Source organism: Kwoniella mangroviensis (genome assembly GCF_000507465.2).
Source record: "Kwoniella mangroviensis CBS 8507 chromosome 1 map unlocalized Ctg02, whole genome shotgun sequence".
Taxonomy (NCBI): Eukaryota; Fungi; Basidiomycota; class Tremellomycetes; order Tremellales; family Cryptococcaceae; genus Kwoniella; species Kwoniella mangrovensis.
In genome coordinates, this window is record NW_027062534.1 from 3,782,870 (window position 1) to 3,795,500 (window position 12,631).

Sequence of the window (12,631 nt, forward strand, 5' to 3'; positions counted from 1 at the left end):
GATAGACTGAATGAAGATATCCTTTCATCCCTCAACCCTTGGGGATTTCCAATTTTCAATATATCCTTTCACCCATATAACCCTAGTCCATAGACGGCTAACATTCCATCGATGTATGTCAATTATAGCTACAAGTATCTTGACCCTCAGAGTAGCTCGTTAGATCCATATCTGTACTCCTCAATACAAAATCAACCAAATCAACGTCAAAAAGCGAAAGTAAAAAATTGGCAAGATGGCAGAAGATAAAAAGAAATTCCCACTACCTCCCGGAGTAGGAGCAGGTAAACCTGATCATCCATTCGCAGTAACGGTGGAAGATCCTATACCAGTGAGTGAGACACCTGAATCATAATACGAAGTGCAATTACAAATAGATCATCCAGTTGACTGGATGATTATTCGGTGTAATACCATAGAATGCAATTGTACCTGACGGATATGGAATCAAATATCATGCTTATCACACGATGTAAGTTCATTCACATCTCGATAACGACCCTGATGCAGATGACCTGATAATATGATTTTCGCCTTCTTAGAACGGAAGGAGTATTGTAAGTTATCCAGTCCCACAACACTTCCTATAACGCACAGATAGGAGATATTTTACTGAATGATCTTGCATTAGCTTACCTGCCGGTACATCTTTACCTGGAGGAGCGGTACTTCCAATGTCATCAGTTGCTGATTTCCCAATGGTCTTACCCATGGGTACCAAATTACCTGGAGGAGTTATGGTGCCTGTGAGTTCCATCGTGTCCCGTCAGTGAGAACGGCTTGGTTTTAAATTCAATCTTATCTTTATATTGTTTAGATCGTGATGCAGAAGGTAGAGAAGAAATCAGTTACAGCTTCTGATCCACCTGGACCAATCTGTTCCATCCAATAACTAACCCCAATACGAAACTGTATATACGTGTTGCTTGTCCTGTTATATGTATGCATTACATCTCCCTAAGCTATCTTCACTATACTTCCTTTTCCCCCCTTTCCTATTCTTGTACATCATCCACACACTAATCATCATCCCAATGACCTTGTTGTTTAGGAGGAGCCAAACCAGCCTGTTTCGCCACAATGATACTATCCACCCTAAGTACCGAGATAGCAGCGTCCGTAGCCAGCTTGATAGCCCAATCTTTAGCAGCGAATGGATCCAAAATTCCCTTCTCTTTCGACGAGGTGATAATTCCATTGCCATTTGATGAATTTTCAGAATCGATATCTACACCAGCTTCAGGTTGACCTTCCGCATGCGACTTGTACAGGAGCGAAACGACATCTTCGGCATTTAGACCAGCGTTCTCAGCGAGAGTCCGAGGGACAACTTCGAGTGATTCCGCCCATCTCTTTATGGAATGTTGAGCTAATCCAGATGTCTTTCCACCAAACTCGGATACTCGTCGAGCAACTTCGATTTCACTTGATCCAGCTCCAGGTACCTGTCTACCATCTCTCAACAAGATCCTAACGGTGTTTATACCATCATCCAAGGATCTTTCTAAATCATCGAGATAGTTGGCTGTAGCTCCTCGAAGGACGATAGTAGCGGTTCTGGTCTTTTCACCTTCCTCTTGACGCAGTACAGTCACTCGATCTCCTCCGATCTCGACAGTCTCAAAGACATCCACCATACCTGCTTCTTCGGCTGTAGGTGCACCTAACCTAGCTAACGGTGTAGCACCAACCACTCGACATAATCTTCGAAGATCGAATTTGGATAAAACCTTGATGACACCGATGTTCAACCTGTTGAGGTAGTGTAAAGCGAGATCACCAATACCCGAACCGGCAATGATGAGTTTCACACCTGAGTCGGCGATTTCTTTGAAGTACTGCATATATCAATGTAGTGTCAGTCACAATGCTTTCATTGAATCTTTGATGTTCATGTATAGACTTACACCCTCAAGCTGCTTCTCCTCTCCCCTCGAGAAGTTCAACAAATCATCTGCCTTTTTAAGCAACACAGTTCCCTTGGTTTCAGTCTGCGAAATATCCAATCCACAAGTATAAACAGCAACTTTAGCTTTGGTAGCATTCTTCACGACACCTGAGCAAGGCCAAGTCAGCTTGGATTATTCAGATCCGCCGAAATTCGAAGAAAAGCTGACATACCTTCAGGTTCTCTACCAAACACCATACCTCTGACTACTCTACTAGCTTCCAGCCCTCCACCCAAGACTTTCACAACTCTGACGGAATCGACGTTGAAGTCCTTGGGGTTCTTAGGCATGACCGCCAGAGAGGCCTCAGCTACCAATTGAGCGAGGAAATCTTCACAACCTGGTTGTTTCGAGGCGAGGGAGGTGGCGACAGCTTTGGAGAGCTGCTCGGCGGTAGGTAAAGGAGATGCAGGGATCGTTGAGCATATGAGGGCTTTCAAGAAGAGAATCGGATTAGCTGACATCGTTTTCTGAAAATCGAGACAACTCACTCTCCAGTTCTTCTCGACCTTTAGCCAAAGCCATCTCATACCCCTGAACCACATCTGAAGGATGTAAACCCATAGTCAAAAGATGTTCTGATCTCTTCAGCAATTCTCCGGCAAGGATCAATACGAGATTGGTAGCGTCACCCATCTATTCACTCAGCTGTCAGCTTGCTATCCTCATAGTGGATGAGGAGCTAGAAGAAGCTTACCTCGGCTTCTTGAGCTGTACTAGCCATGACCAGCAACTTGGCAGCAGGGTGAGCAACTTCGATCTCCCGGATGATAGTGGCTGCATCAGAAGTTACGAATAGTCTTCCAAGATGATTGATGATAAGCTTGTTACGACCTGGTAGTAGGATCAAATGATCAACAAATAAGTTTTGGATGATACAATAGTACAACCGTTCAGATCACAGTCTCGTTATACTCACCATTAGGACCGAAAGAAGTTCTGACAATTTCACTCAATTCTCCCACAGCTGCAATATTCCTTAATACCGCTTCTTCAAGACCGGACATTTGCTATAACCACATGATTATTAGTCATCCGATAGTATCACAGCCTTACGATGAAGCAAATCGATATGACCAGTGGAATTGCATAGCCAGTACTATTAGGAAGAGGTGTAGAAAGAACATGAACGTACCTTATATCCAGCCTTGAAAAGGTCTGGGCCTCCAGCTTTTGGTACTTTCAACGACATTTTGGCTCTTCTTCTTCGCTTCCGGGATGCCTAGGAGGTGTTGAAGGGTAAAGAGAGCTTTTTATAGATAGCGAAGATGTGTCAAGAAAGCTGCAGAATAAATGTTGAACCTGTTGGAAATGTTCGAAATTGAAACGACGCGCTCATACCTCCACTGATCATGTGAGTACCATGCATATGCCACGTGGGGAACAAAATGCCTTGTGGCAATTGCTTCTCCTAACGCTGCTGGCAAGTCAGATGTGAACTGTGGCAATTCAATCAGTACCATCGAATGCATGAGGATAACGATTGATGGATCAGACCGTTCACAGGTTATTGGGAATATCAACATTGCCATCACATTTATCATGATAGCATTCGGTATTTATAAATTCAGAGCATAGAAATGACTTATGAACACAGAAGACAGACGTATACAGTAGAACGGACTTCAAGATCACTCGCGCTCAGCACCCCTTGTTCAATGAATTGAGACAATCTGAAACACCAGATTCAACATTGTCATGCTTCATCAGTAGCTCGTCGGAATAAGGCTCTTTACAAAAGGACTTAATGATCTGGTACTTGGCCAAGAAATGTTCCTGCGTTTCAAATTCCAAAGCGAACAACACTAGGCCCGATTGGAATTTCGCACAGAATACTGGAAATTGTCATTCGGCCGTGTGGTGAAACTACATAATCATTCTTACCATGTGGTCACCAATCTGTCAATTCAGATAATGTTATCCGTTTCAAGGCACCCCCATAATAACTCATCATCCTTCTATTGATTTTCCTGATGGATGATGAAGTGGCATTTGATATTGAATCGCCAAACTCACAATTCCAGCTTGATACATTGATTTCTAGCATACCACATGTAATGGGATGTTTCAAGTGTGTTGGATGCTGGTGGATTTTGGATGACGACCGTATTAGTTGAGATCCAGCATATCGTACATCCCGATGGGATGATTGTATACGACCGATCAGTGGAGATGGGAAAGGGTAGGGAAGAAAAGTCAGGATAGAGTTTATGATAGATATATGTTCAAGGGGACTTCTGTACTTGTCTAACCTTTTCATTCCTTCACTTCACTTTTCTGTCTTTTCTTTGTTTTTCCGACTCCGACCAATCAATGGTCATTTGATTCTTTCTTTACATTCCTGTTTCTGTGAAACTAGATTCAACCCCAACTTTATCCTTTTCTGCTTTTTGACAAAGATCAGAAGAATTGGATATACCCACAATCATTTTAAACGACACACACCTCGACGGTACAAAGTCAACCTCAACTCAACCTCAACCTCAATCTCATCCCTCTTTCTCTTTTTTGCAGGATCAACAATCGATATCTTCCGAGAACATAACAACAAATTATAATATCAAGACTTCGATATCAACACTAAGCAATTGATTTGCATACGATCTGCTTGATTTCTCTCCTGGACTTGTTATAATCATCGAGCCTGCCATCGTCAGTCAATAAACTATTCTATCAAGACATTCAGAGGCATATAACCGGCAATCACATTTCACACGATGCTATTCCTCTCAGCTCTCCTACCTCTTTTGGCAATAACCTCCGCCCGATCCATCCCATCTCCCAAAGCCGATGCAAATCTCGACTCCCGAGGACTCCTAGACGGACTAGTCGGCGGACTAGGTCAGACGGTGGGTAATCTGGGAGGTACCCTGGGAGGTGTCGTCGGGGGATTGGGCAACACAGTCGGTGGATCCGTCGGAGGAACAGTAAGCGGAGTGGGTCAAGCTCTCGGTGGAACGGTAACTACCGTTGGAGGTACAGTGGTGGAAGTATCCAAATTGAATTTGGACGTATTGGTAAACACCTGTATAAGGCTCGGGACAGCCACAAAGGTCAACGAAGTAGCTTCTGTAGGTGGAGGGTTGGTTGATCAGTCTGGAGGAATTACCTTGGCTGCTGGTGCATGTGTCTGTGTAGATGCTGCTGCCTCGGCATCGTTGAGTGAAGTATCTGCCAATGTCGGTGTGTACGCTTCTGGAGGATTGTACTTTAATGGAACGGCTGCAGCAGATATAGCTTCTTCGGTATGTGTTCCCCTTCTCATACTTCACTGTCGTGCCACAGTGCTGACTTGTGATGCGACATGTTTACTGTAGACTCAACCTGGTTTACTGGGCTTATCAACTGGTGTATACAACTTCGACGTTGCAGAAACCTGCATAGCAGCTTCAGTGTCATTATCAAACTCTCATCATGATCTTCAACCAGTCGGTGGATCATGTTGTGCAAGAGGTAAGTTTTCGCCACATCGAGGATCTTGGGAATTTGGGATTTTATGCTGATGTGACATCTGGATCGAATAGCTTGTAATTCAGGATACGTCCTGACAGGAGGTTCGACATGTTGTCTACCGGGATCCACCCTCTCATCCACAGGACAATGTATAACTCCACCTACATGCACAACTAACGAGATCCTATGTAATAATCAATGTTATCCCAAATCAAGTTACACTTGTCCATCAGGTCTACCAGTGATGATTCAATCGAAACGATCTGAAACTTGTCCGGTGGGTATGGAGAAATGTTCGATTGGGACGTTGGGGTTGAATCAGTGGGAATGTATTGATACGAAATCGGATATTGAATCTTGTGAGTCCATTCCCAGCTGTCTCTCACCTACGAAATATATTCCATGTCACCTGATTCGATAATCGAGGACAAGAAAGAGAATATTGAGCTGATATCGTGCTGTAGGCGGAGGATGTATGTACCCCACACCATCAGACACCAATCCCCTAGCCATCTCTACAGGAACAGACTGTACCTCCTTACCGGGTACAAACGGCGTATCATGCGTAAAAGGTCAATGTCAAATCCAATCATGTCTTAAAGGATTTAAACTATCTAATAACGGTACCTCTTGCGAGAAACAATATCAATTGCCTGTAAGAAGATCAAACAGGGTTAGGATTGTACAACAACAATCATCATAATCTACCAGAAATAATTGGAATGGTCCTTTCCTTTTTTTTCGTCTTCTTCTTCTTCTTCTTCTGCCACTAATTTACTACTGTACTTACGAAATCTTGATGGACATTTACCTTTCTCGTCTATTCACGTAAATTCATATTCCTTGATCTCTCCTCTACCTCCTTCCAGTGGACTATTTTCATTAGGTTTTTATAATTCTTTCCGGATCCACTTTAATGATACTATACCCTTACATTTTGGTATACAGTACCCCTCATATATTTCATACCCACATTACACGGACACTCATAACATTATTTATTCCCTTTTAACGTAAGTCACCTACGATCACCTTTATAACTCTTATAATCATGAATACTTTAATGCATGACGAACAACTATATGCCCTTTAGCACTTTGTATACATCAGGAACGATATACTATATACAGGGACGATCATCTATTCACAAGTATTTCATACTATGATGAAAATCGATTGTCCCACTGTGACGTCCCTCTTCTTTTGTCATGATCCCTCCAATACCAATGAGTCTACTCCGGATATATGTACGCTAAGTCCAATCTCGCTCCGCTCATCTCCTAGCCTCATGCACCTGGTCACTTTCAAGAGGCGTTACAGCCTCACCTCCAAAACTCACACCTTTCAGTTGACCCACACTCTTCTTCCTACTTCTCTCACCTAACGTGCCAACCCCGCCAATCAAGTGAGGAGCGATTGGATGAGATTCTCCTTGTGCATATACACTGGAGTTAGTCATTGACATAGCAGCGGCGGCTACGTCCGAGGGATGATTTGTCATTCCCGGTCGGTTGCTCACTGTTGTTCGGTCATTCGACGTTGAAGGTGGCTGAGGGGAAGGCTGGTGAGGTAATCGCGCTGGAGAAGATTGTTTTAGGTGCGTCGGAGTGGCTGAAGGTGAATGTTGACCATGTCGGATCAATGCACTATCATAGTATCACAGTGTCAGTCATCGTGATGATCATCAGTATGTATGATAGGATATGAGATACTTACAGTTCTTCAAGTAATGTAGAATGCCTATAAGCTAATCTAATAGTAGGCACATTGGTCTACAACATAACAGAGCCTCATCAGTCATCTGATCGTTCTAATGTCTGATCCGTTCAGCTGAGGAGACTCACCTTGTGGATATCATTACCAGCTGCACCGGGTAAATACCACTTATGACCTATCCAATGTTTCTTGACCTGCATTTCCCATCCGCTCTGTAACACCGAGTTTCTGGCCAATTCACACATATCCGCAGGGGTGAGCTTGTAGATCTGAGCAGCACATGAATATTCTTCCAATAGATGGGAAGCGGTGAAATGGAATTGCAGGGGATCATCTGGATATGCTCACAACTGATCAGCATGCTTCCCCCAAGAGAGAATGAAGGTTGTACTATAGATAATTTTGATGGTTTAAGGGTTAAGATAACTTACCAGTTGATAAGGAGACGTTCAATCCAACCTTGAAATAATCCTTGAAAGGGTTTCTTTCGTACGTCAAGAACAGTGCGTTGTTACTCAACGGACTCATAGCTAGACCTATCTGTTTCAGGTAGAACAGGTACTGTAATGCTGGGACTTTACGAAGTAAGATACCATGCGAGATGGAATGGGCAGTCAAGAATGCCGAGGACAAGTGATCGGGATCACCTGCTTCTCCACAGTGTGGTCGGAGCACGAAAGTGTCTAAGTAATCATCAGTCAGCTAAATATCCATGTCGACAAGAAGTTACAAAGCTCACTGAATCCTCTTGATCGTCTCCAAGCGTTCAAAGAGGCCATATTAGCGTACATGTAGTATATCCTAAGTCATATACACCTTGTTAGCTGCATAAAACGACTCTGATTAGAATAGCTCACCAATAACTGTACGGAGGACTCTGATTTGTATCCCACATTTTGGCGGTGGGGAATTTCCTGTAAAGTCTTCTTTCAGGTTTCGATTCGTCATCTACACTATCGAATCCTACTACCCGTTGGAGGAAGATGTGTAATTCAGGATGTGATGAGGGATCTTTCGTTACTTCGAACAAAGGTTGGAATACATCTAATCGCAAGTGATGGAAGTCAGCTAGATCTCTGAATCTCGTCCCGAGCCAGTAAGCTCACTTTTCACAACATCTTCAAAGTTGTTGACCAATCCTGAACCTTTATACACCTCATATAATCTTGGAACTTGGATTAACCATCTGACATTATGCGAAACGAGCTTGTTATTGACAACCCATTTAGCAAGTTTGTCCCATTCACCGAGGTTTCTGGAAAACCAAATGGTAAAATGTCAGCTGAAACCCCAAAGGCGTTTACCGGGAGAGCAGCTCACCTTCCGTAGATCGACAACCTCCATTCGGAAACTTGATATTTACTTTGTTCCAAATCCGCTATCAATTCTGCGTATAATGTTGAGATCAGCTGGAATCCGAGCGGATTTCTGTGAACACATAAGCAGACTTACCCTGGGTCAGTTCGGCGAGATATTTCCCTTTCAACAAATTATCAGTCTTCAAGAAGATCTCTCTCAATCGCGAAGATCCAGTAGGGTTATATCGATCATTGAAACGATCGAATCGGTGGAACTCCTATACAACAAAGATCCAAACATCAGCTTTAGCTTTCACCTGAAGAGACAACTTGAGCTGACCTGATGAGCGTGCATATCGAGAGTATCGATCGATAGGTCGTAAGCAGTCAAATTGAGCGATTCGAATACTTCTTTCAGAGTGAGATCCTTCCCATCTCGATGGATGACGATTTCCTGTGAATCAATATGTCAGCACGGATACATGGGTGGGAGGTGAGGGAAGGGAGGTGAACATACGTTTGGGTTTCTCTTCAATTTCGATTTAATAAATCGTAATAAATGTTTTTGGTTCATACTTGCCGAATGATGAATGTGAGTATCAACTTTCCTAACATTGTAGAAATCCCTAAAATAACCAAGTTTCCAAACCGAATCAGCTCAATTGTCATAATATCTTTGGGAGACAGCTGGAGATTTGGGGAAGAACTAGCAGGACATACCTATGAGGGACAGCTTTCATATCTGCCAATTCTTGATATTCATTCAACAAACAGTACAAACTCCATTTTGACGATAGGTACTTCAATCTCCTAAATGCGAAGGATTTGGCAGGTCCATCTGAACAAACTCCCAAAAGATAATCTAGATCTGTGAAATATTCTTTAAGGGTTGGTATTCTAGCTAGCGGTTTTTTACCTTTGGAATCCACTTCACCGTTAACTCTAGGTGATTGTTCTGTGGCAGAATAGACAGTGAAAACACCTTCATCATTCAGCTGGAAAATATGTTGTTTATCCTCTTCGTGGATTTTGCAATCTTCAATTTTAAAAGTTTGATTATCCTTGATACTGGTTGATGTAGTAGTTTTGGTCATTTCCGTACCATCCGATGAGGTTGGTTCAGGCATTACACTTCCCTGCGAGGGTTTCCAATGCCAGTGGGGTGGTGGCGGTGGTGGATAGATATTCCACGTGGGCAATTCATCATTTTCAGCTGCAGATGGTCCCTCGCATGCATCTTGCTCCACTTCAGCTTTGAGTCCCATAACATCACCAGATGATCGAGGGGTGAATCCGTGAAATGTCCCATCATGATCTTTTGGATTATCACCTAATCGTTGATTCGAAAGTTCCATATATTTATCTCGGAGATCAAGACATCGAGCGAAAGATGCGCTAAAGACACCAAATCACTCAGTATTGATGGGGCACACAGATTGAAAAGGGAGGTGTATGGACGGCAACTCACTATAGTTGTTCAAGTTCACTTCCAATACCTTGTTCTGCGAAAGCGAGAATTTGCATTTGCATCAGCAACTCTTTCGCATTGAGATCTTCACAGTTCGTCTCATTGACAGGTGTACCAGGCATAGAAGTGATAGGGGTAGAAGGTTTAGTAAGTGGGGAACGGATACCGCCGAGAAATAGCTCAGGATCGGTAAGGGCAATGTTCGGTGGTCGAGCCGGAGGCATAGCAGGGATGTTCTGGGCCGGCAATAGCAACGAGTGTGTTGAAAGAGTGTTTGGTATAAGTGAAAATGGAGAAAAGAGAAAAATGAGGATTCGTGGCACAACAAAGATGGGGAGAGCAACGCGTCTACGTGGAGTTTCAGGCAGCTTTTATACCTTTGCAATTGCGTCAAGATGACTTGGCAAACGTCGGAGATGATTTTCCTAACCGTTTCACGGGCATCTGAAAATCACAGAAGATACACGTTTGTCATTCTGAGAGTCTCCGAAGCCGCACAGATTTAGAATGAGGGGATGACTATCCCAGCTTCATTCCTTTCTGGTGGCTTCTGAGAGAAAGGGAGTGGAAGACGAGAGGATAGGTAAAGATTTGCGAGACTCGCTTATCCGAAGATATCGGAAGAACAAGATAGAATGTATGATAATGCAAATCAAAGGAGATGAAAGGAAAGGTCATCGACGGAGTAACAGGATATTTGGCCGAAGATAAAGCGGAATATGAAGTAACTCTTGAACGTGCGAGCCAAGATGCTAGCACTCACCAGGTTGAGTTAAGCTCGCGCCGGCACCAGCCAGCTTAGCAGCGGCTTTAGCTTCTACACCTTCACTTCTTGCACCTGAGTTCAAAGTGTTTAGAAGAGCGGCATTCAATTCTCGTTCTCTAGCTTCTTCTTCTAAATCAAGTTCTTCCTGCTTGTCCCTCTCTTGTCTATGTATGATTGAAGGTGCCGGATCTAAATCACCATATTCCGGTCCAGAGGGAGATAACATACTTGAGTGTCTTTCAACCGGATTGACCTGAGCTTGTCCCTGAAACCTTGACGACAGACCTTCTTCTTGATCTTCTTGGTTTTCGCCAGCCTCTCGATCTTGATCGTTGGTGAATGACATTGATTGACCACCTTTCTCAAGATTCTTACCTTGTCTTCCTAGATCGATCTCCCCTGGACTAGCGACAGACGATGGGATAGCTCTATGCTGAGTAAGAGGTGAAGTAGCCATAAATTGTCCAGGTGATAATCCTTGTCTTCCACTTGCACTCTTATAACTCGTTCCTATCTCACCTACACCTCCTGCTTTACTCGTTGATGATCCGGCTTCCGATACGGTCGATGGAGGAAGTCGTGGTAAGTTGTGGGAGAGCCATATCTCATCTTGAAGATGCAGCCTTCGCTCTTCGTGATAATCAAAGGCAGGGGAAGAGTGTACGTGCGCATTATCCTCGAGGTCTGCGTGCGGGTACCGTGCGGGTATGGGTAACGGTGATGGAGCAGGGGAATTATCGGCTGAAGGGTTATTGGAGTTACGGAGTGAGTCTGACATTGTAGCAATGCGTCTCTTGACCTATATTCCAGTGTCGGAGACCGTCGTGTCGTATCAAGCTATGGTCGATGTGAGATGAGAAAGGATGATAGTATCAATCGAAGGCCAAAAATTGTTGCACTCTTATATTGATGTATGATGCAACCAGTCGAGACAAGCGAACGGATCTAAATCTTACTAAGGGGGAGGATGATCGACCTCCACTTTCGGTAATAACACACGTGTGAGAGACCCTTTTCTCACCAGGCATGCGAATGGGGACTGTGCAAGCCTAATATATTCTACATCACGTGACTCTGTGACTGGCCTTGTGTGACGCTGTGGCTGTGTTTTCTTCATTGATGATGTGATGTGAGTGAGCAGTGTGAGTGTGATTTTTGTCGCGTTCAAGCCGAGGTGGTCGAGTGTTTATGCCGTTTCATCAGACCAGCAGGGAATTTAAAGTGTTTGACCCTAACGCTTATTTTTTTTTTATAATTTCTTCTCTATCTTGTTTACCTGTGTTGCACCTGAATTCACGTTGTAGCTCTGTAGCCCTGTGCGCAGCCGAGGGGAACCCCCGTCGCGATACCTTTACTGGATTATATCTTTACAACTCTTGATCTATTTTCATCTTCCACAGGTCATCCAAATCGTCTATTCTCGACGGTTGTTTTCATCCTATTCTATTCTCATCTGTATACTTAATCGACCATCGAACACGACGGTCACGTCTTTCAATTTCTCTCTTCTTCTCGTTGCTTAGACAATCTAATTAACGGTGGACGGTACGGTATAACGAAAAAGACAACGTAACGACCGCATCGCTTTTTTCTTCTCTTCCCGTACGACATTCTTCTTTGCAACCACAATACGATACACATTCATTCATCCCAACGTATAGTATTTCTTTTTTTATAACTTGTCTTCTCATTCTCCTTAATCTTGTGGATATCACGACGCGATGTCTCATCACTATCAGCAAGCGCAGTATTCCGATAACAATGGAGGAGGTTATGGTAACTCGTATGGGAACAGTTACGGCGGAGGATACAGCGATGAGCCTCAAGGTGGTAATTATGGTAATAGCTACGGTGGCGGAGGTGGTGGTGGATGTAAGTCTATCTCGACCCATTCGCTTATGGGATTGTCTTGGCAGAAGTGTCAATGCTGATACTTGTTCTGCATTCTATCCTTTCTCCCAATACACCCATCTTCCCTCCT

The 12,631-nt window shown here is 43.6% G+C and overlaps 6 protein-coding genes across 6 annotated transcripts; 3 read left to right on the forward strand and 3 right to left on the reverse strand.

Annotated features, from left to right (window-relative positions):
- Positions 1-235: 235 nt before the first annotated feature.
- I203_106544 (uncharacterized protein) lies at positions 236-892 on the forward strand (the record flags this gene model as incomplete). Its single annotated transcript, XM_019150215.1, has 5 exons — positions 236-331; positions 420-472; positions 543-557; positions 632-746; positions 818-892. The coding sequence occupies 5 exons, from the start codon at positions 236-238 to the stop codon at positions 890-892; spliced, it is 354 nt and encodes a 117-aa protein (XP_019000543.1).
- A 127-nt stretch (positions 893-1,019) lies between these two features.
- Positions 1,020-3,141, reverse strand: I203_106545 (T-complex protein 1, theta subunit; the record flags this gene model as incomplete). Its single annotated transcript, XM_019150214.1, has 7 exons — positions 1,020-1,838; positions 1,908-2,056; positions 2,122-2,382; positions 2,441-2,585; positions 2,647-2,783; positions 2,869-2,959; positions 3,085-3,141. 7 exons carry the CDS (start codon positions 3,139-3,141, stop codon positions 1,020-1,022), a joined length of 1,659 nt encoding a protein of 552 aa, XP_019000542.1.
- A 1,525-nt stretch (positions 3,142-4,666) lies between these two features.
- On the forward strand, positions 4,667-6,105 carry I203_106546 (uncharacterized protein; the record flags this gene model as incomplete). The annotated part of the gene is made up of 4 exons (XM_019150213.1): positions 4,667-5,194; positions 5,267-5,402; positions 5,474-5,761; positions 5,867-6,105. The coding sequence occupies 4 exons, from the start codon at positions 4,667-4,669 to the stop codon at positions 6,103-6,105; spliced, it is 1,191 nt and encodes a 396-aa protein (XP_019000541.1).
- A 570-nt stretch (positions 6,106-6,675) lies between these two features.
- On the reverse strand, positions 6,676-10,108 carry I203_106547 (AMP deaminase; the record flags this gene model as incomplete). Its single annotated transcript, XM_019150212.1, has 13 exons — positions 6,676-7,048; positions 7,119-7,174; positions 7,247-7,452; positions 7,550-7,801; positions 7,858-7,919; positions 7,976-8,162; positions 8,225-8,373; positions 8,439-8,505; positions 8,571-8,694; positions 8,757-8,870; positions 8,934-9,042; positions 9,137-9,811; positions 9,885-10,108. The coding sequence occupies 13 exons, from the start codon at positions 10,106-10,108 to the stop codon at positions 6,676-6,678; spliced, it is 2,598 nt and encodes an 865-aa protein (XP_019000540.1).
- Positions 10,109-10,636: 528 nt separating this feature from the next.
- I203_106548 (uncharacterized protein) lies at positions 10,637-11,428 on the reverse strand (the record flags this gene model as incomplete). The annotated part of the gene is made up of 1 exon (XM_019150211.1): positions 10,637-11,428. One exon carries the CDS (start codon positions 11,426-11,428, stop codon positions 10,637-10,639), a length of 792 nt encoding a protein of 263 aa, XP_019000539.1.
- Positions 11,429-12,371: 943 nt separating this feature from the next.
- On the forward strand, positions 12,372-12,581 carry I203_106549 (uncharacterized protein; the record flags this gene model as incomplete). Its single annotated transcript, XM_065517992.1, has 1 exon — positions 12,372-12,581. The coding sequence occupies one exon, from the start codon at positions 12,372-12,374 to the stop codon at positions 12,579-12,581; it is 210 nt and encodes a 69-aa protein (XP_065373296.1).
- Positions 12,582-12,631: the final 50 nt, after the last annotated feature.